The sequence below is a fragment of the Semicossyphus pulcher genome, unplaced genomic scaffold, assembly GCF_022749685.1.
Source record: "Semicossyphus pulcher isolate SPU_LCO1_2020_fin unplaced genomic scaffold, fSemPul1.0.p SCAF_16, whole genome shotgun sequence".
Taxonomy (NCBI): domain Eukaryota; kingdom Metazoa; phylum Chordata; class Actinopteri; order Labriformes; family Labridae; genus Semicossyphus; species Semicossyphus pulcher.
In genome coordinates, this window is record NW_027211670.1 from 2485133 (window position 1) to 2508871 (window position 23739).

The following is a 23739-nucleotide window of genomic DNA, read 5'->3' on the forward strand; positions in this document are numbered from 1 at the left end:
GGCTATCAGACACAGGTGAGACAATCAAGGGGCATGTATTTTAAATGTTCAGGTATGTGACGCAGTGTTCTCTGACCACATGCCTGTTTTATTTGATTTTAACTTGCCCTGTCATAGTTTTAAACCGTGTGCTTCTGTGCGCCACTGTCGCATGCTTAAACCTCCCACCGCTGCTCAGTTTCCTCTGCATTTATCATTGCAAATCAGTTTGACACAATGTCCTCTGCCTACCTTGACACGGAAAAATTGACTACAACCTTTCTTTCCACCTGTTCCGGCGCTCTTGACACTGTCGCCCCACAAAAAATGATGCGCCCCAGACCCAAATCTGAGCAGACACATATGATACCACCCGTGCGGCCAGGCGCGAGTGCAGGAGAGCTGAGCGCAGGTGGAAAAAAGATTGGCTTCATGTGTCTTATGAAATTCTAAAAGAAAGCTGGAGAAAATATCAGAGAACTGTCAAAGCAGAAAAAACAGTCTATTTTTCTGATTTTATTTCCCAAAATTTTCCCAAAACTTTTTAAGACTATTGATTCGATTTTAAATGCTCCCCAATCCACCTGTCTGGAAGCTTCGTCACAAGTCTGTGAAGATTTTCTCTGCTTTTTTATTGAAAAGGTTGTAACCATCAGAACTCTCACCCCCCTCCTTTGAACCTTCCTTAGCCATCACTTGCTCAACTGTTTTAAATCGCTTCGAGCCTGTGTCACTTTCATCTCTCACAAAAATTGTCTCTCAACTTAAACCCTCATCCTGTCCCACAGACATTGTTCCTCCTCGCCTCTTTAAAGAGGTCTGGCAGACTATTGGACCTTGTGTCCAAAAAAATAATTAATAGCAGTCTTGCTTCAGGGGTTGTCCCAACATATTTTAAAGAAGCAGTTGTGGAACCCCTGTTGAAGAAACCAAATCTGGACACTTCAGTTCTATCAAATTATAGACCTATCTCAAAGCTTCCTTTTATCTCAAAAATCTTAGAGAAAGCTGTACTTGTACTAATGCAGTCCTTTTTAGAAGTACATGGCATTCTTGAGATTTTTCAGTCTGGTTTTAAAGCTTTTCATAGCACTGAGTCTGCACTTTTAAAGGTTTTAATGACATTTTATTAACTACTGACTCTGGTGACTCTGCCATTCTTATGCTTTTAGACCTTACTGCTGCTTTTGACACAGTTTGACACAATTCTCATTTCCCTTCTCGAGCACTGTGTGGGTATCAGGGATGCAGACTTGGAGTGGTTCAGGTCTTACCTGTCCGAGAGATGCTTTTCAGTGAGGCTTGGTGACTCTGCATCGTCTTCTGCCACCCTATCTTGTTGAGTGCCCCAAGGCTCAATCCTTGGGTCCATCCTCTTTTCTTTAAACATGCTCCCCCTTGGTTTAATTTTTAAAAAACATGGCATCTCTTACCATTTTTATGCGGACGACTCCCAAATCTACCTGCCGCTTAAGAGAAACGATAAGAGCTCCCTGATACCCCTACTAGTGTCTAAAGGACATCAAGGCATGGATGGCTTTTAACTTTTTAAACTTAAATGAAGACAAAACTGAGGTCATGGTGTTTGGACCCAGTCGAGGCTGTGATGTCCCTCCTATAGACCTGGGCTCCCTGCAGTCATATGTAAAACCCATAGTCACAAACCTCAGCGTCAAAATGGACAGGGATTTTAAATCAAATCAAATCAAATCAAACTTTATTTATATAGCACCTTTCATGCAAAAAGAATGCAACACAAAGTGCTTCACAGAAAAATTAAAATCATATCACTAGAATTAAAAACATATCACAATAATACAAATACTGGAAACTTGCCCCTCCCGACCCACCCGCAGAGGCACACATACACTTTATCACAGACAGACACACATGTACACGTATGCACATACACACTCACACACATACACCCACCCACACACGCACGCACTCAGGATAAAACATGGTAGAGAGGCATGGCAGGACACTGAGGAACAGGTGAGGAAAACGCCACCTATGGGAGCCATCCGCATCGGGAGGGGTCACAGTCTACGCTCGCAGGGAGTGCCACCCACAAGTTCAGATAGACAAGATGGCGCAAGACCATTAAGACACTTAAAAACTAATAAAATAACCTTAAAATCGATCCTGAAACACACGAGGAGCCAATGCAGCGACTTTAAAACTGGTGTAATGTGCTCCCGCCCTCTGGTCCTCGTCAGCACACGTGCGGCTGAGTTTTGTAGCAATTGTAAGTTCGAGATAGTCTTTTTGGTAAGACCAGAGAGCAGGGCATTACAATAGTCTAAACGACAAGAGATAAAAGCATGCATCAGCACCTCCGTGTTAGCCTGAGAGAGAAATGGGCGGACTCTGGCAATATTCTTAAGATGATAAAAACCTGTTTTTGTTACGTTTTTAATGTGTGGGATAAAAGTGAGCTCAGAGTCAAAAATGACGCCCAGATTCTTTACGTGTTGTGATGGTTTAAAATCCTGCAGTTTTGGTAAAAGTTTCTCTCTCTTGCCTTCAGGACCAATGATTAAAACTTCTGTAGTTAAAACAAGTTTTTATCATCTGAGGCTTTTATCTAAAATTAAATCTGTTGTATCTTTTAATGATTTTGACTGCTTGATTCATGCTTTTATCTCGACCCATTTGGACTACTGTAATGCACTTTACACTGGCATCAACCAGGCCTCCCTCGCTCGCTTACAGTTAGTCCAAAACGTGGCTGCTCTCCACTGGCTCCCTGTCCATTTTAGAATTAATTTTAAGATTGTCTTGTTTGTTTTTAAGTCATTAAGTGGTCGGGCGCCTCAGTACATCACAGACCTCATACACACCTACACCCCCTCAAGAGCATTGAGGTCTGCTGATCAGCTGCGTCTTGTCATCGCAAAAAGCAGACATAAGACCAGGGGTAACCGTGCTTTTTTAGTGGTAGCTCCTAAATTGTGGAATGAGCTACCCACCCACGTCAAAATGGCCCCCACTTTAGATACTTTAAATCTCGTCTTAAAACGCATTTTTATTCCTCGGCTTTTAATCCAGCATGAGAGTTGTGTGGTCTCTGTTTGTCTTTTATTGTTTCTAAATCATTGGTTGTTGTTTTGTGTTTTATGTATATTTTAGTGCTTTTATATACTTTTATTTTGCTGTGTTTTTTTAATCTTTTACTTTTTATATATTTATTTTAACATTTGAATTTGACTTACTTAGTGTTTTTATCTGTTGTGCAGCACTTTGGTAACCTTGTTGTTTTTAAAATGTGCTATATAAATAAAGTGGATTGGATTGGATTGGACTGGGGCCCTGGGTAGGCAGTCCCACTTTTCCTCCCACTATGGGTTAATAGTACCTCTAACAACTGGCTACCGTCCAAACATCAGAGTCCTTCTAACTAAACACGAACACTTTATACGTCTGACGTTATGGTATTTATTTAGTCCTACGCAAGACCAGAAGAAAATACTTACATAAAAGAAATGTAAAACTTTTCAAACCAGATGTAAAACTTTTAAAGGCCTTTTTTGAGAATATTAAATGTAAGACTTTTTAAAAGACTTTTAAGACCCCGCGGGAACCCTGATTGATTGTGATCCTGAGGCAGAGCTCTTTTCTTCTGTTTTCACTGTATTTGACCTTATCTAAAACATTTCCACATCCTTTTCGTCGCCTGCTCTGTATTTTCTTTAAAACGTGATGATTTTCTGACTTTTCTGACCTTTTTTTTTTTACAGCCTTTGTGAAGCAGTTTTAACTTGGATTTTGAAAAGTTCTCTATAAATAACGGTTAGTGTTTTCCAACAAATAATAAGCTAATTAGTTTTAATAAAAACATCCTTTGCTTTTATCATAAGAAACAATCTGATTAAATATGAAAAGCTGAGAGAAGTTCTGTTTTGGACCACTAGATGTCACTGTTTGATAGTTCACAGTGTGTGTGTGCGTGCGTGTGCTTATGTAAACACCCTGTACAGTAATGCTGTCTCCCATCCTCTAGGTAGTTTGATGGTAGATTGACAGTAAGAGATGTATGAAGAATTAATGATGAAAACTAAAACTGACCGACAATAAAATTCAAAGGAGGAAAAAACTGAACTGTTTCAGTATTTGAATTCCTTAATTTCTTTGAAATTAGAATAAAACAAAACAAAGAAACATTTCACTCTTTGGTTCTCCTGTTGACATCCTGCAGACACATGAGTGATCGGAGTCAGGTTAGTCTTTATAAGCTTTAAAAACAGACTTTAAAGAGCGCTGTAACTAAGACAACCTTTAGTTGAAAACCACTGCTCCACATCATGTTTTCATCTTTTAATACAACACAGTTTGAATAATGAATACTGAAAATCTTTGGTCTCTAGTGTAATGTCATCATCAGCCTTCATAAACCTGAGTGAGTCTGAATATCTAACTAATAACACCTGTACAGGTTGTCTACTCTCCTCGATATATAACAATGTTTTTATCCGTCTCGTGAATCTTGATCTCGTAGAGCAGGCTCGGAGGGAGGACCTTCACCATGTGGTCCCAGATGTAGACAGCCACGTTCTCCGTCGTGCTGAAGGATATGAGAGAAACAAAGAAGTCATCAGCATTCATTAATAAAATCAGTCTTTAGAAAAGCTGTGGAAGAAGAGACTCACCTGACTACACTGGCAAAGTACGGGACGTCTCTATCCAGGTTTTTATGGTCCAGAGGGTCCATGATGACCTCCTGTGGTAGGGAATCAATCATTTAGCTATTGTGACGTCACTTTTTCTCTTCATATCCCAAAAATCTGAATATAAAAGTGATGGAAGTTAGACTCTTGCTATTATGATTTTAATTTGACTCCTTTTTGACAGGATTAAGTAATACTGATGCCCCACTGACAGTTTGCAGTCCCCTGTGCACCACAGCCATCTTTGGCCATCTGGGCTGTGATTGGAGCATTTCTGATGTAATTCTGTATGTTGACCACAAGGGGTCGCTGCTGATCTGACATTTCTAGATCAGAGGAGGTTGACCTTTTTCAATATAAAAGTGTACAGTCAACATTGAACATTGACGTTGTCCGTTGATGTTGATGTAAAAGTTGATACGTGGATCACCACCTTAAGAGCCATGTTACCATGGTAACAATCAGTGACACCTGCTGACCAGTAACACCAAATTTTGAACGTCTATGATGGTCCTTTCAATGGTCGGATTAACACTGTTTACTGTTGCTGCAATAGTTTTTTCCACAGCAGGTTGTTTTTTGTTGTTGTTGTTGTTGTTGTTGTTGTTGTCACACTCGTGGCTGAATTTTCCAAGTAAAATGCCCTTAAAACTGTTAAATTCCTCCAACAGACAAACATTTTCTGTTAGGGTAAACGGACTTCAGCGGTTAGATGCGGTTACTCGGTCGGCCAGTGTTTTTGTTTTGAAAAAAGTCTTCATTTACCCAGAATTCAGTGCACCATAGTCCTGCTTAAGATAGTGAAGTACTAAACTGCTTTGTGAAAGGGATGAATTTAGACGTCTGTCTGAAGTCTGACTATTTGTTATATCGATGCCATAGTCATGGGTGGTCGTATTTCACTTTACTACATCAATAAAGTTAATTAAGCGCATTTGTTTATGACTAGGTAACTTACCCATGTTAGAAGCTGAAAACATCTCAAAAAAGAGACAACTCAAGCAAGTCCACCCTTCAGTTGGGAACAATAGCCTCAATTGTTTTTATAGCACGTCGTATTATCTCACACACAAACCGCAGCGCAGCTGTTACGCAACGGACACGCGACCAGTGGAAGTCCGGGGTGACTCTGCAGCTCTGACTCACAGTGTTCCAGCTACTTTTAGTTCACTGTTTTTACTCTAAGGTCCATAACTTCTCACATCTCTCATCAACCTGTTTCCAACTGCAGCAAGCAGCCACTCTAAAAAGCTTATAAAGAACAAACTGTGTACTTCCTGCCCAGCAAACATAATAGTAAGAAACTAACTCATAGTGGAGCATTTAAAGAGCTAAAGATACTCCCTGACAACTGGTGTTTCAGTTGCTGAGTTGCTAGAGACAGAACTTTAACTGAATGCTAAAGTTGCTACGTGTCTACTGGATGAGGACTTTTTGCTAACATATCAGCCATTGAAACTTTAGCAGGTAATAATGTCAATCAGTGTGTGAAGCCCACAACTTCCCACAGAGTTTCTCTCTCACCTCGATGCATCTCTTCAGGTCTGTCAGGTTCATGACCATCCCGGTGCGAGGATCGATCTGTGGACACAAACAGGAGGAAGGTTAAACATACAGTTTCTCTTTCTTACATAAATACACCTACAGTATGTAAACAGGGCTTCTAGCTTCAATTGATTTACATGCAAAACCTCAACTGAATGATTGAATTCTGAATTCTAACTCAGAAGTTTTTAAATGTAATGTTTTGAAATGAATTTGTAACATGGTTAGTCTGACTTTATTTTGAAAATTCTTGATTATTGTAAGAAATTAAGAAAAATTAATACATTTGTAGTAAAAAAAAGTTAAAATTTTGACTTTATTCTTGGAATAATTACTTTTTTTGCAGAGATAAAAATTCCAAGTAAACCAAACTTAAGTCACAATTCTGAATTAATATGCAAAACATAACTAAAACTAACTTAACTCTAACTTAAAATAAAAAGTAAAACAGGAAGAATTCTGACTTTTTTCTTATGCAAAAACACATTTAAAATATATCTACTGTATAAATATTTATTTAAATTGTGTTGTTTAAAAGGCAGATATCTAACTTTAAACTTTTAAATCAAATACATTTTCCATAACTGGCCTGAATCTTTTTCTGTACTCCACAATAAACTTATGGTGGGGAGATTCAGGTATTTACCACTGAACTCTTTACATATTCAACTATGATTGATATAATATCATTATATACATATATATAATGATATTATTATATCATTATATATATATATATATATATATATATATATATATATATATATATATATATATATATATATATGTATGTGTATATATATATACACATATATATACATATATATATACACATATATATACATATATATATACATATATATATATGATGATATTATTATATCATTATACACACACACACACACACACACATATATATATATATGTATATGTATACATACACATATATTATTATTATATCAGATACTAAAAAGATTATTATCATCCTCAAAATAATACCACACTGAATGAAAATGGAAGGATGGACTTCAAGTCACTTAAACGTCAAAAGGCCACAAAGGTTAACCAGCTGGTGACGACGCTGGTGTTAAAATGCCTCAGAATAAAGTCCAGTGATCTTTGATCGATACTCACCTTCCCTCGTACTGTCACCTCCACTGTGGACAGAAACAAGAGCATTGAATGAAAGAGAGGACTAAAACAGTGTTCTCACATGTTAAATGCAATATGTTGTATAACAGAGGGGTTTATGTAAGACTGTAACACACCTTTGTAGTTGTGTCCATGACCGTTTGGGTTGTTGCATTTCCCATAAACCCTTCTGTTCTCCTCGTCACTCAGGTGAACGCTGAAAGGAGTTCAGGTAATATTAAACCTGCTGCACAGGGTGTCTAAGACCATGTTAGAGGAGCTGAATTTCACAAGTCAAACATCAAACTGTGTCAAGGATATATTGACACACATGCTGCCTTCAGGTACACAACGGAAATAGTTGGAAAACGAGGATTGATGAAACAATGACTCAATAAAACAAAATTCACATGTAATACGTCAGAATCTTTGACCCTTCTCTGGTTCTCATTTTCTCAGTTTAATTTCATTTTAAACTGAATATTTTTGGGTTTAAAAAAAAAAAGAGACATTTAGAGAAATCACCTTAAACTGAGAACTTTTGATGGATATTTGTCAACATTTTGTGGCTTTAATATGACCTTTCATTATTTTTAAGATATAATCAATTATTCAAGAAATGCTGTTTGTACTTCTGTAGCCTATAAAAACAATATTTACAACTGAGTATAGTTAAGTGTGTATATTTACAGCTTTAGCTTTAAGATCATGCACACAGAATCTGCATTTACACATATAGTTAGCACATTAGTCATAGACCTTTTAATCCCTAAAATCTTCTATGAAACATGATTTACACTAACATTTGGACCACCGTCTGTGTGGTCGGTTATAGCTTACAGAAAAGTACAGCCCATTCATTCAACGCTCTTCGTTACGACAGCACCTGAAGGCAGCACCGGCGCTTGCGCAGTAATAATCATATTTGATTTGATTTGATTTAGATCAAACGAAAGTGACGCTTCATTAGATTGTATTCATTACTAAACACAGAAGAAAACGAGCAGCAGTGTCGCTAACGTTTACCCCGCTCTGTGTGCGCGGTGGGGCGGATAAACCGTGTTAAATGGACCGCTGGTCGACAGCTCGAGACTGTCTGTCGAACATTTATCATCCGTCTCTGAAACAAGTACTCAAACATTTACAGCATTTTATAATAAGTAAAAACTCCGCTCCTAGCTTCTATCGGCACACATCAGTGAGATAAACGCTGCCGGCTTCCGGTATCAGAGGCTCTATAACGGTCTGTTTTAACCGGCGGAGGCAGACTACCTGTGGAGTCGGTGACACGCGCTGAAGCTCTGCACACGGGTGATGTATCCGATCCGCTCCGCCATGATCAGCACCTGGAGAGGGACAGGGGATGATGATGATGAGAGAACGGAGAGACGGAAGGAGAGAGGATGAAGAAGAGCGCCGCTAAAGCTCCGCCCCCCGTGACTCACGCGGCCCGGTGATTGGCTGAGATCAGGGCGTAAATACTCTCACATGGCCCTGATTCATAACGGATCCCCGCAGAGTGAACCGAACACGCTGTTACATTACGTTACAAATGTTCTTTCTTGTGTATAATGTGAGTACACAGCATCAGTTGTAAAGGACACAATAACAATTACATTCTTTTTATAATAACTATTATAAAAAAATTTTAACTTTCATCCTACCAACATATACTGTCACAAATACAAACAACCATCAAAGCAAACTGTTCTCAAACCATAAACAAACACAAAGTAACACTTTATTTACATATTCTGTTAGGCGAAACAGTTTTTCAAAACGTGTCTGCAAACTTAGAGCACCGACTATCTGACTGCTGTAAAACCAGTGAAGCTGCACTTTAGGAAATGCGTTTCAAATTGAATTTTGTGCTCAGAGAATTTTAAAGTTACAGCTCATTCTCCTAAATGAAACACCAGAGACACCATGAGATGCTGGCATATTAAAAATGAAACATCACTGCATGAGAGGGGGTGCTGTTGTACTGAATATCAGCACGGCTGTGATCCGGTCAGAGATATTAACTCTCAGATGAACGTCGCTGTGTAACAATTTAATCACAGTGTTCTGATGTTCAGTATAACAGCACTCCCTCTCATGTAATATTGCTTTATACCACAGATCTACAACAATTTATTGTAGTGAACAGTCATAAGTAACAACAGATTTCTTAAAATAATAACTTTATTTTAAGCACTTTAAAAAACAGAGTATTAACGTGCTTTAAATGCAGCACAACAACAATAACATGGAGAACAGAGTTTTTTCACCGATTTCAAAACTGGATCTTAAATAAACAATATGCCCACAAAACTAATTCCACAACTTGACTGGCACTGGGCCTTTGCCAAGCAATACATAAATGTGTGCACACTGGCTTCTTTGTGTGCCTTCATGTTCCAGCAGAGCACTTTGAAGCAGAAGCAGCTGTTCTATAAGATTTATAAGGGACAAACACATTCAGTGTTTGGGTTACTTGCAGTGTCTGGGAAAGTTTTGTGACACTTGCATTATAGCATTTTATATATTTGCTAAACCACTGAGCAGGAGGAAACAGGCCGTACCTGTTTTTAAGTGATGCACCTGGACAAATTAAAACAAGATTACTGTTTGAGCAGCCATGTAGCCAGTAGTTTAGTTAAATAAACTCAATCACAGAGTTTAGCTGCTGTTAGGTTCATAAAAGTCAGAGGAAAATAAAGATACAGCACCGACTGTTTACCATTTGTTTAATCTGTGCAGGTACATTATTTTGAGTGTACATGAACACATCATGTGTACAACAACACCTCTGATACATTTAAAGCTTCATCAGAATAAAAAACATGTCGCACCTGCTGCACAAAGAGCCTTTACATTATTCACAGTCACACGACAAATACACTGTATATATATATTCACAGTCAATCCAGATGTTGAGTCACATGGATGTTTATAACTGACACGATGACATGGTAAATAAACTGTAATATGTTAATATGTTCAACACTGCTGCTGCATTAATGAGGTTCACTGATGTTTACTGGACGCACAGACACACAGAGTGAACTTTATAGGAATGTAATGTATGTAAGTCATTTATGCTTATACTGTTAGTGTTTGTTAAGGAATGATTTGATTAGTGGAACAAGCAGGAACTTTCCATTTGTAACTTCCTGAACAGTACACATGTTATTAACAGTCAGTTTGTTTTATGTTACAACTGATTAAATACAGTTTATATCTACAGAATATTTAAAATACATTCTGGTGATTTCAGGTCAAAGTTACCCTGCTGTCTCCATGTTCCTCCTCAAGATCCTACAAACTGTGAGCCTCCTGGAAATATGTCACTTCCTGGTAAAGTCAGGTGACCCTGTGCTGCCCGTTTGTGTACCTAAAAGACCCACTGATTTCTATGAACACCTTTCTGCCTTTAATCAGACTGCTTTTCTCTGCATTACTTAATAACTACTCATAGTTTTTCTCCAAGGTTGATGACCACCATGACTCAACAGGAAGTGCATGGAAGTAATAACATCACCTCATAGGACCTATAAGTACAGTGCACACAGTAGACAACACATGGCCAGGCAGGACTAAAAGAGAACATTTAAAGAAGAAGAAATGGATTTTATTGTCAGTCTCGGAGAGTAAACTGATCTCGTCAGGATCACTTATTTTAACAACAATATGTTTGGTTTCAGATTTATTTATGATGATTTCAATATAACAGGGAGCTAAATGAATCACATTGTCCTGTTTTTAGAAATAATTCTGAAATCTTTTCTCTGAATCAGAGAAATGCTTTTTAATCTAGTTGCACTAGTTTAAGACATCAGTGGGTTATTTTAGCTCTGCGTTCAATTTTCTATTATTCGAACGTGTTTTTGAATAATTTTCAAAATTATTTTTCGGAGCCTCTCCTTCCTCCTGAAACAAAGAAGGTCAGACCTTAGCCATGATTGGCTGACAGTATTTGGAGTGACCGAGTAGCCCCTCCCCAATGTGGGGGAGCGGCCACACTGCACTGTCACTCCAAAGTTGTAGTAAACATGGCTGCTCTAGGATTGATTATTCAGCCTTATATGTACGAGCAAGAATCACCAGCAGGTATCAGAATGATGAGCTGAAATCTTCTCAACAACTTGACTACAAGCTCGTGCAGAAGGCAGCCTCAGGTGAATGACGGTGAATGACGATTGGTTGATTTCAGTGAAAGCAAAGTTCTACGTAGAAACCTGCAGCTGTTCTGAACGTTCAGAAGGCGACCTTTTTAAAAATGTGATTCTGGAAAAACACGGAATTATGCAGTTTTCACTTTTTCACTGTGAACAATAAACACGCAAACATGTGAAGCCCATGAAAATATGAGAATATCCTTTTAAAAGACACGGCCCCTTTAAGAGACATTTTCTTGTTCTGCAGAAAATTTAGCTTATTTAAATTTTTGCTAAACTATGACGGGGAACTCAAAGTGACCAGAAGCTAACCATCCTGACAGTAAGTAAGCCAGAGGACGGTGTGACATCAGCCGTGTGGCACCGCCCTCTTTAATTTACACTTACAGCCTTCAGACAGGAGCTGATGGAACGAAAACATCTCATCTATGAAGAGAACAACAAGGAGTAAGCAGCTTGTTTCATGTTAGAGATCAGTTTTCAGGAGACCAAGTTAATTCCTTTAAGTCCTGTGTAACTGTGAGTGTTGTGAGTCCCGTTCTTCTCGGCCACATGGATGAAAGTCAAGCAGCCAACATGGCCGACGACCAGCAGCAAGACATTCCCCATCCAACTGATTTACACACTGGAGTGGTTTCAGTTTAATAGTCTCCAGCTATGAGGTTAGCTTCACTTAGCTTAGCACAGAAACAGCCACTAGAAACATCCTTCAGAGAGACACGTCTTACTTTATACTGTGAGGACGTTTCACAGCCTGGACGCTGCACAGTCGCTGCGTGACGCAGGTTCAAAAAGTACTTTTACATGCGTATCTGTACCTCTGCTTGAGTAAAGAATGGTCCACCTCTGCTTTTGGGACACCTGGTCCCTTGGATTGCCGCCACCTTAGCTCAGTTAATTATCCAGCTTGAACGATGGAACTGAAGATGATTTGTTCCCCGGTTGACGTCCCCCGTTTGTCAGCACACACACGTCCACGTCAGGGGAAAAATCAGAACTGGCTCTCCTCCAGGATCTCCTCCATGGTCTCTCCGAGCGTCATCTCTCCGTCACTACTCGACAGACTCTTCCTGGTGAGGAAGTCCAGCCCTGCCGTGTCGCAGCCCTTGAGCCCCTGACCTTTGACCTCTCCTGGTCCCAGTCCCCCTCCTCCTCCGTGTACAGCCACCTGAAGCAGGTGTGGGTTGGTTGTGGACGTCCCGCCCTCGTCATAGGAGTCGCTCTGCCGGGAGCAGTGTGGGCGATGCGTTCGGGTGCACTTCCACAGCTGTTTGAGGGGGACGCTGTGGAAGCAGCTCCTGACCTGGAAGTGGTTTGTAAACAGGAAGAGCTGCCAGCGCTTCTTCAGCTCGGCCTGGACCTGAATCACCATGTAAAGAAAAGTGTCACCAGTTAAACCAACACATGTATAAATAGATAATGGAGATATGCATCAGGGTAACATCTAATGAAAGTGTTTTAGTCTCCAACTCTTAAATATCAAGCTGCTAAATGCTCGCTGTGCTTGTGTGTGCTGTTTGTGAAGGTTTACAGCTTCTTTTCTCCAGCAGCTCCTTAGAAAAGACTCTTTAGCTGCTCAATGCTCCACCTGTCTGCTGTTTGGAGCTGAGCCTTTAACATACGGGCTAAGTTAAACATGAGACGTGAGGTATGTGGGAGTGGATTTTGTGGTCCGAACTGCAGAGCTAAGTTTACATGTAATTAATTAACTGTGATTCAAGATGTAATACAGGTAATTTGTTACAAGGCAGCAATTTCCCTAAAACAAGAATAAGAAACATACCTCTCCGTTAGCAAAACAGTACAGCACAGCAACCAAGAAGCCCTGAAAGAGGAAGACAGCACGTCATGGTCCGTGTAAACCTGCTTCTGTGTCAGGTACATGTAGTTAATGTGTCAGGTGTTACCTGAAAGGAGCTGAGGGTGAGGTTGATGAAGTTCCGGGCGTAGCGGCTGCTGCCCTCCACACATTCATCGATCAGCACGGTGAAGACGACCTCGTGGATCCCCAGCAGAGGAATCAGAACCAGGGTGGCTCGGGCCAGGCTGAGGAGGACGCACACACACACACACACACACACACACACACACACACACACACACACACAGTGAACATAGAAAGTTTATACTGAAGCATCAGACGGCAGGAGGACAAAGAGGAGAAAGACGCTGTGTTAAAGTCTGCACCAGAGTCACCCCTGAGGGGACGTTTGTACTGAGCTGACATTTGAGTTTGTGCTGAACAGTCTGATTAACATTTAAATGTTATACCAGGAAACTACTGCTCTGTTTAAAGACTCAGGAAATAACCCTCAAGGTCAAAATGTTTCCTGACATTTAGATTAGGAGTGAAGGCAGGAGAGATACCTGTATCTGTAGTCGGTGAATTTCACCTGGTCTGCTTTCAGCTTGGACAGCAGCAGCATCAGGATCTTTATGAATATGAAGAAAATAACCTACAACACACATCCAGGGCAGGTTTACAGGAAATACATGAGGAGCAACTGGAGCTTAGTGTCTGCAAACAGAGATTTATGTGCAGGTCGGCTTCATAGTGCTTCATTAATCCTGACTGTAATGACTTGAGATTTGCTGAAATAAAGACAGAAGTGAAATTAAAATACATGACTGCTGAGACAAGTTGTACTATAAGCACAGACTCAAACTGCTGGTTCCATCAGACACAAAATGTGAATTTAATCTGTGAAATAAGAATCAGTCGCGTACGTGATGCTCAGTCTACAACAGATTGAACATCACGTCCTCACGAGACGAAGCGTCAAACTCAGCGTGAAATCAGAAACAGCACGATGTTGCTCACGTGAACATCACATTCTCACCAGCACTGATAAAGTGATGGGACCTCTGATGATCCACCAGAACCATTGGTTCACTATCGACCAGCATCTGAGGAGCAAAGAGGTTTAAGAGTCAAACAATAGGGATCATTTTATTATAACAGTTAAAGTTTGTATTGAAACACTCACTCTGTGTTTTCATACAGAATCTTTACCACAGTCCACGGAGTCACAAACAGGACGGGGGTGCCTGAAGACGATAAGAACAATAAATAAAAGTTGTCACATAAAGATGTCATTCTTATCAACTTCTGAGAATGAAATGTAATCTAATATCACATGACTTGTTTGATTATGAGATTATTAGGTGAGACATTTTCCTTCTGATGTCTGATAATAGTTGCACATGCTCTCTGCGTCCTGTTCTCATCATGTTTCCTTGTATTCATGTATTTTAATGTTTATATGGCTGCAACTTCCCTTCAGGGACAGTAAAGATGATGTGATTATTCGTAAGGCTTTATTGTGCAGACTTTATGTTTGATTACAGCAGCTTTGAAATAAGATCAATTCTTTAAAAATTGGTGCAACCTTTGTGTTACATTCAAGCCAACTGATTCCTAGTCAGGTCCTGGTTCTGTTTGTCATTATGTGTAGAACCTGATTTCAGATTAAAAGCTACACGAGTATTCGCGTCAGGTTACTCGTGCAAGTACAGCGGCCAAAATAAACCCAACATAAACAGATGTTACTGAGATTTAATGACAATAAACAGGCTGAAAGGACGCTGAAATATCAACATCATGGTGCAGGTTTGTAGAAAGTCTGAGTCCATGCTTTGTCAGGTCTGTCTGCAAGACGACAAGAACACTACTTCAAAATGACTGTTTTTTGAATGGGGTTTGGTGTGGCCATTTCTGATAAGATGTAATTTTGACACTGGCTTTACGACACAATGTCATGTAGCTTTGTTCGATGTGCAGTAATGCCAAGTGGAACATGCCAGTTTATTGTCGGGTTTTGCTGATAATGAAAGTTCAGTTTGTTGGTTATTCCATCACTCTTTGAGCGTACTAGTCAGGATATACACCTGCTGGTATCCTGAATAAAGCCTCTCTTTTTCCTTTCTTTGTTAACTCAAGCTTTAGGTTCAAACTGCACCTGTGAGGCCCTTTAAGCACACAGTACTCAAACAGTAACAAGTATTCCTTATCTTTCAATGTCAGACTCAAATACTCTTTGCTTGCGTCACCAACTTTAAAGACTGCAGAAACACACATACACTACACGCCCTGTGAAAGGCTTTAAAAACTGTACCCTTATTCCTCCTGACACACCCACACACACACACACACACACACACACACACAGTTTACCCCATCCCAGCAGCATGTATTTCTTCAGCAGTCGTCTCTTCGTCAGCACGGCAGTGAAGAGCAGCGTGTGGAGGAAGACAGCCTCCACCAGGAGCCAGAAGTAGTTACATGCCACAAAGTACTCCATGCACACTTTGGAGAACTTACACATCAGCGCTATCTGTTGGAAATATGACATTAGTATGAATAAAAACAGTTTTGTTCATTGACAGGTGATTTGCTGTGAAAGTCCAACGTACTGCAGATCTGGAGTAGGAGTTCCAGCCCGGGTCGTCTTTGGGCAGGTTGGAGTACATGACGTATAAGATGATCTCTTTGGAGATGACAGCCACGGCTCTCAGGATGAACGACACAAACAGGTTCATGTGGATGTAGTTCCTGGTGCAGTGCAGCTTCCTGTAAGCAGATACAGGAACTATCAGAGGCATTGATCCATACGTCCTGTGCGATTATGAAAGCATTAATGAGAGCACGCGTCACCGTTTAAGAGCGAGTGAAAAGTGATGTACGTACATGAAACTACAGGAAATGTTCCGCTCTTTATAATGTCATTAGTAATGACTGATCTTCCTCTAAACATCTCTTTAAGCCTCCTCATCTTCACTCTGTGTGACCATGAGCCCATGTCTTATTGATCGTCTATCAGGATGATTAATAGATGCTGCTTCATGAGAAGTGGAGGGCTGTTTAACTGACAGTGTAGCTTCAGCAATGGAGACTTAAGTACTGTTTACTCTCCCATTTAAATATCCAACAATGACACAGTTTTAACCCTCAGAACTCTTCAAGAGAAGCACTGAGTCCCCTTTATAAGTGCTGATGTTTATATTTGTGTCGCAAATGTTTCATATCCCTAAAATCTGCAGACCTAAAGGTTATATAAGTGATGCTCTAGCTATGATGATTTCTATGAGACCGTTTTAAACTTGATTTTGGGAATAACTTCCTTCTGCGGCCTAGAAACATATTTAATCATTCTAAAGGCTGAAACATCGTTTTCAACTACTAAAGGATCAAAGTGAAGTTTTGAACGCTGGCAGGACTATAAAGAAATGCAACATGAGATATGAAGATATGAGACAAAACATAGTTCACTGCACTTTAACTCACCACAAATAAATATCTGATTTAAATTGTGTAAAACAAAAAACTCATGCCAATCAGTATTTTAACATAGCGCTAGCTGGCTAGCTTAGCCGCCAAACTTGTTAGTGTCGCCAATTAGGCACGACGAAAAACCTGTCTTTGACTTGTTTCCATCCTGTCTGATCACCTGAATGTTCGTGTTTGTTGTCACCATTTCTCACATTATTTCAGCAAAGACTTCCGAATATCTAAGAGTTAATCAGAACTTTATCTTTATCCCTTTATCTCCATTTAAAATGTTCACTTTTCTCTGAGCATCACAAACCCCTGTCCCCTCTTCACTGACCTCAGCATGCCCATCAGGAGGACGGCCAGCGTGAGGGAGGACAGAGACAGAGAGTAACCGATCACAGAGATGAGCCTGAGGGCCGTCTGACGGTGCATCTCATCCTCCTGGAAACACACACACATGAACAAGTGAAGTGACAACAAAAGTGACGGAGACAACACAACACAACACAACAAATGGCAGGTAAATGTTTCAGCCTCCTCACCTTGTCTTTGAAGTACAGCGCCTCCTGACACTCCTCGTTGTCCCTCCACACCTCGGAGGAGTTCCCCCTCTGCCTCCAGCTCCCGTCCTCCAGACACTCTCTGTGAGCCCTCCTCGAGGACTCTGCAGGTTCATGAAAAATGAACCAATATTTAATGTGCTTCTTTCTTTTTTTACATTATTATACTACTAAATAATACGCTCTCTTTGCTTCCCAAAGGAAGAGATGTATTAGAGCTTGTTCGTGATAATAAATGATCATGTAGGCTCTTTTAGGAACAGCTGAAGTCTGGTATGAAAACAAAACAGTGCCAGCTGAAACAGACATTTTTCATCGCCTTTGTAGCAGGTTGTCAGTCACAGGTAGCCCCGCCCTAAACCCTCCCCCCTTTCTGGTCTGTGTGACTCTAAATGGGAGCATCAGTGACTAAATGAACAGCATGCTGTGTTGAAGAAGACTTGAAACTACAAATTGAGACCATAAACTCATTAGGAACATGTTTACTGAGGGAATAAATCAGGAGAGGAGGAGGACCATTTTCTCATAGACTTCTATAGTGAAATACTGTGAGAAGAATGTCAGTGGTACAATTGTACGTCTGTTTGTGTGCATGTGAAACGCACATGCGTTAGTCGCACAGGTGACTTAGCCCCTGCCTATTTGTGTCATTGTTGATGTCACATTATGTGGGTGTGTTTAACCAATTTTGCTCTCACTACCATGTGAAATATTACTTTTACTTTCACTATGATGTGCAATGTTACTTTTACTTTCACTATGATATGCAATATTACATTTACTGATGATGTGCAATATTACTTGTAATTTCACTATTATGTGCAATATTACTTTTACTTTCATAATCATGTACAATATTACTTTTACTTTCACTATGATGTGCAATATTACTTTTAAGTTCACTCCCATGTGAAATATTACTTTTACTTTCACTCCCATGTGAAATATTACTTTTACTTTCACTATGATGTGCAACATTTGGCTGCTTTTACTTTCACTATGATGTGCAACACTTGGCTGCTTTTACTTTCACTATGATGTGCAATATTAATTTTACTTTCACTACGATGTGCAATATTACATTTGCTTTCACTATGATGTGCAATGTAACTTTTACTTTCACTATGATGTGCAATATTACATTTACTTTCACTATGATGTGCAATCTTACTTTTAATTTCACTATTAGGTGCAATATTACTTTTACTTTCACGATCATGTACAATATTACTTTTACTTTCACGATCATGTACAATATTACTTTTAGTTTCACTATAATGTGCAATATTACTTTTAAATTCGCTCCCATGTGAAATATTACTTTTACTTTCACTCCCATGTGAAATATGACTTTTACTTTCACTATGATGTGCAATATTAATTTTACTTTCACTATGATGTGCAATATTAATTTTACTTTCACTATGATGTGCAACATTTGGCTGCTTTTACTTTCACTATGATGTGCAATATTAATTTTACTATCACTATGATGTGCAACATTCGGCTACTTTTACTTTCACTATGAAGTGCAATATAAGGATACTTTTACTTTCACTATGATGTGCAACACAAGGATACTTTTACTTTCACTATGATGTGCAATATAAGGATACTTTTACTTTCACAATGATGTGCAATATGAGGATACTTTTACTTTAACTATGATGTGCAACATTCGGCTGCTTTTACTTTCACTATGATGTGCAATATTAATTTTACTTTCACTATGATGTGCAACATTTGGCTGCTTTTACTTTCACTATGATGTGCAATATTAATTTTACTTTCACTGTGATGTGCAACATTCGGCTACTTTTACTTTCACTATGATGTGCAATATAAGGATACTTTTACTTTCACTATGATGTGCAACATTCGGCTACTTTTACTTTCACTATGATGTGCAATATTACTTTTACTTTCACTATGATGTGCAATATAAGATATTTTTACTTCCATGATGATGTGCAATATAGGGATACTTTTATTTTCACTATGATGTGCAATATTACTTTTACTTTCACTATCATTTGCAATATTACTTTTACTTTCACTATGATGTGCAATATTACTTTTAATTTCACTATTGTGTGCAATATTACTTTTACTTTCACTATGATGTGCAATATTACTTTTACTTTCACTATGATGTGCAATATTACTTTTAATTTCACTCCCATGTGAAATATTACTTTTACTTTCACTATGATGTGCAACATTTGGCGGCTTTTACTTTCACTATGATGGTGCAATATTAATTTTACTTTCACTATGATGTGCAACATTTGGCTACTTTTACTTTCACTATGATGTGCAATATATGGATACTTTTACTTTCACTATGATGTGCAATATTACTTTTACTTTTACTATTTTGTGCAATATTACTTTTACTACCATGTGAAATATTACTTTTACTTTCATATTATGTGTAATATAACTTTTACTTTCACTATCATGTGCAATATTACTTTAAGTATCATGTTCATGTGCAATATTACTTTTACTTTCACTATGATGTGCAATAGTAATTTTATTTCACTATGTGCAATAGTACTTCTACTTTCCCTACCATGTGAAATATTACTTTTACTTTCACTATGATGTGCAATATTACTTTTACTTTCACTATGACATGCAATATTACTTTTACTTTCACTATGATGTGCAATATTAATTTTACTTTCACTATGATGTGCAACATTTGGCTGCTTTTACTTTCACTATGATGTACAATATTAATTTTACTTTCACTATGATGTGCAACATTAATTTTACTTTCACTATAATGTGCAATATTACTTTTACTTTCACTATGATGTGCAATTACTTTAACTACCATGTGCAATATAACTTTCACTATCATGTGCAATATAACTTTTACTATCACTTTCATATGCAATGCTACTTTTACTATCACTTTCATGTGCAATATTACTTTTACTGTCACTTTCATGTGCAGTAATACTTTAACTTAAACTATTTTGTGCAATATTACTTTTACTTTAACTATTATGTGCAATATAACTTACTGTCACTTTCATGTGCAGTATTACCTTTACTATCACATTCATGTGCAATATTACTTTTACTTTAACTGTTATGTGCAATATAACTTACTATCACTATCATGTGCAATATTACTTTACTATCACTTTTATGTGAAATATTATTTTATTATTTATGAGCAATATTACTTTTGCAATCATTATGAGCAATATTACAATCATTATGAGCAATATTACTTTTGCTATCACTTTTATGTGCAATATTGGACTGAAGAACCAGCCACACTAGGGAATATTTTTGTTATCTAAAATAAGTCTCTGGGCCTGTTCCTAACTAAAGTTTAGTTTGACAGCTTTAACGTTAGTTTTTAACATCAGTTCTCAACCAGCGATTGTTTTTCTCTAGAGAATTACATTGCTAAAGACTCATCAGAGACAGTACATTAGATTGAGTTCTTCTTAATAATTGCTGCTGGCATGGCCAATCGCCGACTGCTGTTTCAGATTTAAAGCATGACTGTGTAGTCAAACGTTTAAGCATTTAATGTGATCCAGTGATGTGCTGTAACATCAGTCTCATGATTCACTCTGTGACTGTGATGAATTTCTTGATTTGTGAGTTCATATTTATGTTTCTAGAGTGATTTGTAACACTACCTTCAGTGATCCAGGGTAAGTAAGAAGGACAGGGCACAGACACGTTTCCAGGAGGTGAATGAGGCCAACAGACAAACATGTCAAACGTCCCTCTACAGTAAATTCCTGAAAAACAAGAATCATGAGGATTTTATAATAACAATAGAAGATATTTAACATTTAAACAATTGACAGGAGACTCACCAGTATGTGACGGAGCGCTTGCTGACAGAGATTTGTTGCAGTTTTCCAAATATTCAGTCCGCTCAGCGATCAGACGTTCAAGCACAGAGCCCGTGACCTGCACAGAGATTTAAAAAGAAACTGAAAAGTTTACAGTGTGAACTATGTGCAATATTATTTTTACTTTCACTGTCATGTGTAATATTGCTTTTCATCAACATCTATGTACAATTACGTGTAATATCATGTAAGTGGTAAGTGGTATGAACGGTAAATGGACTGCATACATCTCTTTTCTAATCTTCCGGCTACACAAAGCACTTCTTCACTACATGTCACATTCACACTCTGATGGCCGAGGCCTAAGTGCCAATCTCCAATCAGGAGATATGGACCTTCATAAACCTGATGGTCATGCCTTTGGGAGGACTTTGGGGTTCAGTGTCTTGCATAAGGACACTTTGACATGTTATTGTAGCAGTCAGGGATCGAACCTTCAACCTTCCTATTAAGACGACCAACTGTACCTCTGAGCCACAGCTGTATAAGTATTTTATTACCTCTCATTATCACTGCCAAGCTGTAACTACTTTTGTATTTAACATTCTTTTGTTCTTCACCTATTGTACTTCTGTTTTCATTCTATAAGACACTGTTTCTGGCTGCACGGTGGTGCAGTGGTTAGCACTGTCACCTCACAGGTAGAAGGTTCCTGGTTCGAGTCCCGCTTCAGACGTAGTGGGCCTTTCTGTGTGGAGTCTGCATGTTCTCCCCGTGCATGCGTGGGTTCCCTCCGGGTACTCTGGCTTCCTCCCACAGTCCAAAGACATGCTCGTTAGGTTCACTGGTGACTCTAAATTATCTGTGTGAGTGTGAGCGTGAAAGGTTGTCTGTCTCTGTGTGTCAGCCCTTTGATTGACCAATGACAGCTGGGACACCCTGAACAGGATAAGCCGTGTAGATAATGGATGGAGGACACTTTCTTTGCATTTAAGCCTTAAACACTTCATGTTTTATATTTCACTTTATTCGATGCTCTGCTGTCGTCTTCTCGCTGGTAGCTCCAGAGTTTATGCAGGATTAATAAAGTTCCATCATATCTTATCATATTTAATGTGATGTGGTACTACTACCTAAGAAAGAATATTAAAACCAAAATGCATGTAAAAGAACGTATTAATAAGGTGATATGCCAGTATAGAACTAACAAGCATGTTAATGACAAGTTAATGGTGAAAATGTGTCTTTTAACAGATGTAAGTGTCAGATTATTTCCTGTCTGCAGCCTCTGATTGGATTTTGTGACATTGTTATTGCAGTTCTTGAATTTGCCCTCTAGGTGGCAGTATGTAATAAGAACAACCACACTGATAGAGGGAATATTCTTGTAGTCTGTAATTGATAAAGAATATTTATCAGCCTGCAGCGAACACACACCTGATGTTTAAAACATGAGAACAGTCAGGCGGTTTAGGACTCTGACAGCTTTGACATTCATCAACACTCAGTCACTGATTATGGTCCTTCCTCACTTTGATGCCATTTTGTGAATCATCTCTTTATTTAAGGGACAAACCACAGACACAGCTGACATCATGTTTAATTCAGGACCGAGGTCTTTCCTATCTCGACTAAACACTTCCAATCTTTACACCTCAGTGAGAGCAGCTGCACTCTGAAACCTCTCTGAGTCCTTTGGCTGCCTGAAACACCTGCGACACAGAAGTTTGTCCAGTGAGCCTGATGACAAATGATGCAACCCGCTGAGGTTTGACCTGTCAACACCCCGTTCAGACCTGCTGTCTCCTGCACCTCCCTGTTTCTCCTTTCTTAGAATGAACCTGCTTCAGATCCGGGTGAAGACTCTGACCTTCCTTAATAATTCTTTGGCATATTGTGTTAAATATCAAAGTGCGTTTGTGCAATGATGTTATTTGTTTTATAATTATTTCTCAGCTTTTTTACTTCTTCCCTTGAGAAAATCCTCATCAGGTTGTTTCCTCGTGAATGTTACTAAACTGAGACTTTCAGGGGACGATTTCAGGAGCAAATACTGCAAACATGCATCTAAGAATTGGACCGCCTGCAGGCCAAACTCCATGTAAAAAACTACTAATTTAAGATATATTGTAATCTTCTACAGTCAGCCGTGTCTTTGCTGTTACATCTCCTCACACAGTCAGATGGAGAAGTTTAACATGAAGAAACGTTTGACACTGTAGCATTAGTCTGTCTACAGCAAACACTAAGCAACACTATAGAGTCAGTTAACTGAGAGGCCTTGTGTTTGTATATGAATTTACCTGCTGGCTGAAGATGAGAAAGAGGAGCAGGATCGTGTGTCCCGCTGTGGTCCAGGTGTTCTGGTGCCAGGTGGGCAGCAGGGTCTGCATGGTGCTGTGTGTTTACATTGAAAATCAGCTGGTTTGTGGTTCCTCAGCACGTCTGCCACCTCATACCTGGCCCCCCCACCTGCAAGGCCTCTCACTCATCCTTGTGATCTCTGCACGTCTGCTCCGCACGGCTTTCCTCACCTCGCCAGAACACTTCAGGTTGATTTGAACTCGCAGGTAGCTCCTGAAAGGTGTATTCAGA

The 23739-nt window shown here is 39.1% G+C and overlaps 2 protein-coding genes across 2 annotated transcripts; both read right to left on the reverse strand.

Moving 5' to 3' along the window:
• Positions 1 to 4163: 4163 nt before the first annotated feature.
• On the reverse strand, positions 4164 to 8702 carry pts (6-pyruvoyltetrahydropterin synthase). The gene is made up of 6 exons (XM_069664935.1): positions 8595 to 8702; positions 7460 to 7539; positions 7326 to 7348; positions 6171 to 6227; positions 4629 to 4699; positions 4164 to 4543 (listed from the first exon to the last, which is right to left on the reverse strand). Exons 1-6 carry the CDS (start codon positions 8657 to 8659, stop codon positions 4420 to 4422), a joined length of 420 nt encoding a protein of 139 aa, XP_069521036.1. The 5' UTR covers positions 8660 to 8702; the 3' UTR covers positions 4164 to 4419.
• A 3771-nt stretch (positions 8703 to 12473) lies between these two features.
• LOC138593874 (glucagon-like peptide 2 receptor) lies at positions 12474 to 23537 on the reverse strand. The gene is made up of 13 exons (XM_069664958.1): positions 23448 to 23537; positions 21166 to 21262; positions 20983 to 21087; positions 17297 to 17418; positions 17089 to 17195; positions 15896 to 16052; positions 15657 to 15816; positions 14470 to 14530; positions 14323 to 14389; positions 13850 to 13938; positions 13390 to 13528; positions 13266 to 13307; positions 12474 to 12842 (listed from the first exon to the last, which is right to left on the reverse strand). The coding sequence occupies exons 1-13, from the start codon at positions 23535 to 23537 to the stop codon at positions 12474 to 12476; spliced, it is 1605 nt and encodes a 534-aa protein (XP_069521059.1).
• Between the last annotated feature and the right edge of the window lie 202 nt (positions 23538 to 23739).

Excerpts from the sequence above, each read along its gene's own strand:
- LOC138593874 (XM_069664958.1), bottom strand. The coding sequence starts at position 23,537 with ATGCAGACCCTGCTGCCCACCTGGCACCAGAACACCTGGACCACAGCG. Across the intron at positions 21,263-23,447 it reads TTCTCATCTTCAGCCAGCAG|GTCACGGGCTCTGTGCTTGA; the intron begins GTAAATTCATAT and ends ATCTCTGTGCAG. Across the intron at positions 14,390-14,469 it reads ATTCTGTATGAAAACACAGA|ATGCTGGTCGATAGTGAACC; the intron begins GTGAGTGTTTCA and ends TTTGCTCCTCAG.
- pts (XM_069664935.1), bottom strand. The coding sequence starts at position 8,659 with ATGGCGGAGCGGATCGGATACATCACCCGTGTGCAGAGCTTCAGCGCG. Across the intron at positions 6,228-7,325 it reads AGGTGACAGTACGAGGGAAG|ATCGATCCTCGCACCGGGAT; the intron begins GTGAGTATCGAT and ends TTGTGTCCACAG. Across the intron at positions 4,544-4,628 it reads TACTTTGCCAGTGTAGTCAG|CACGACGGAGAACGTGGCTG; the intron begins GTGAGTCTCTTC and ends CATATCCTTCAG.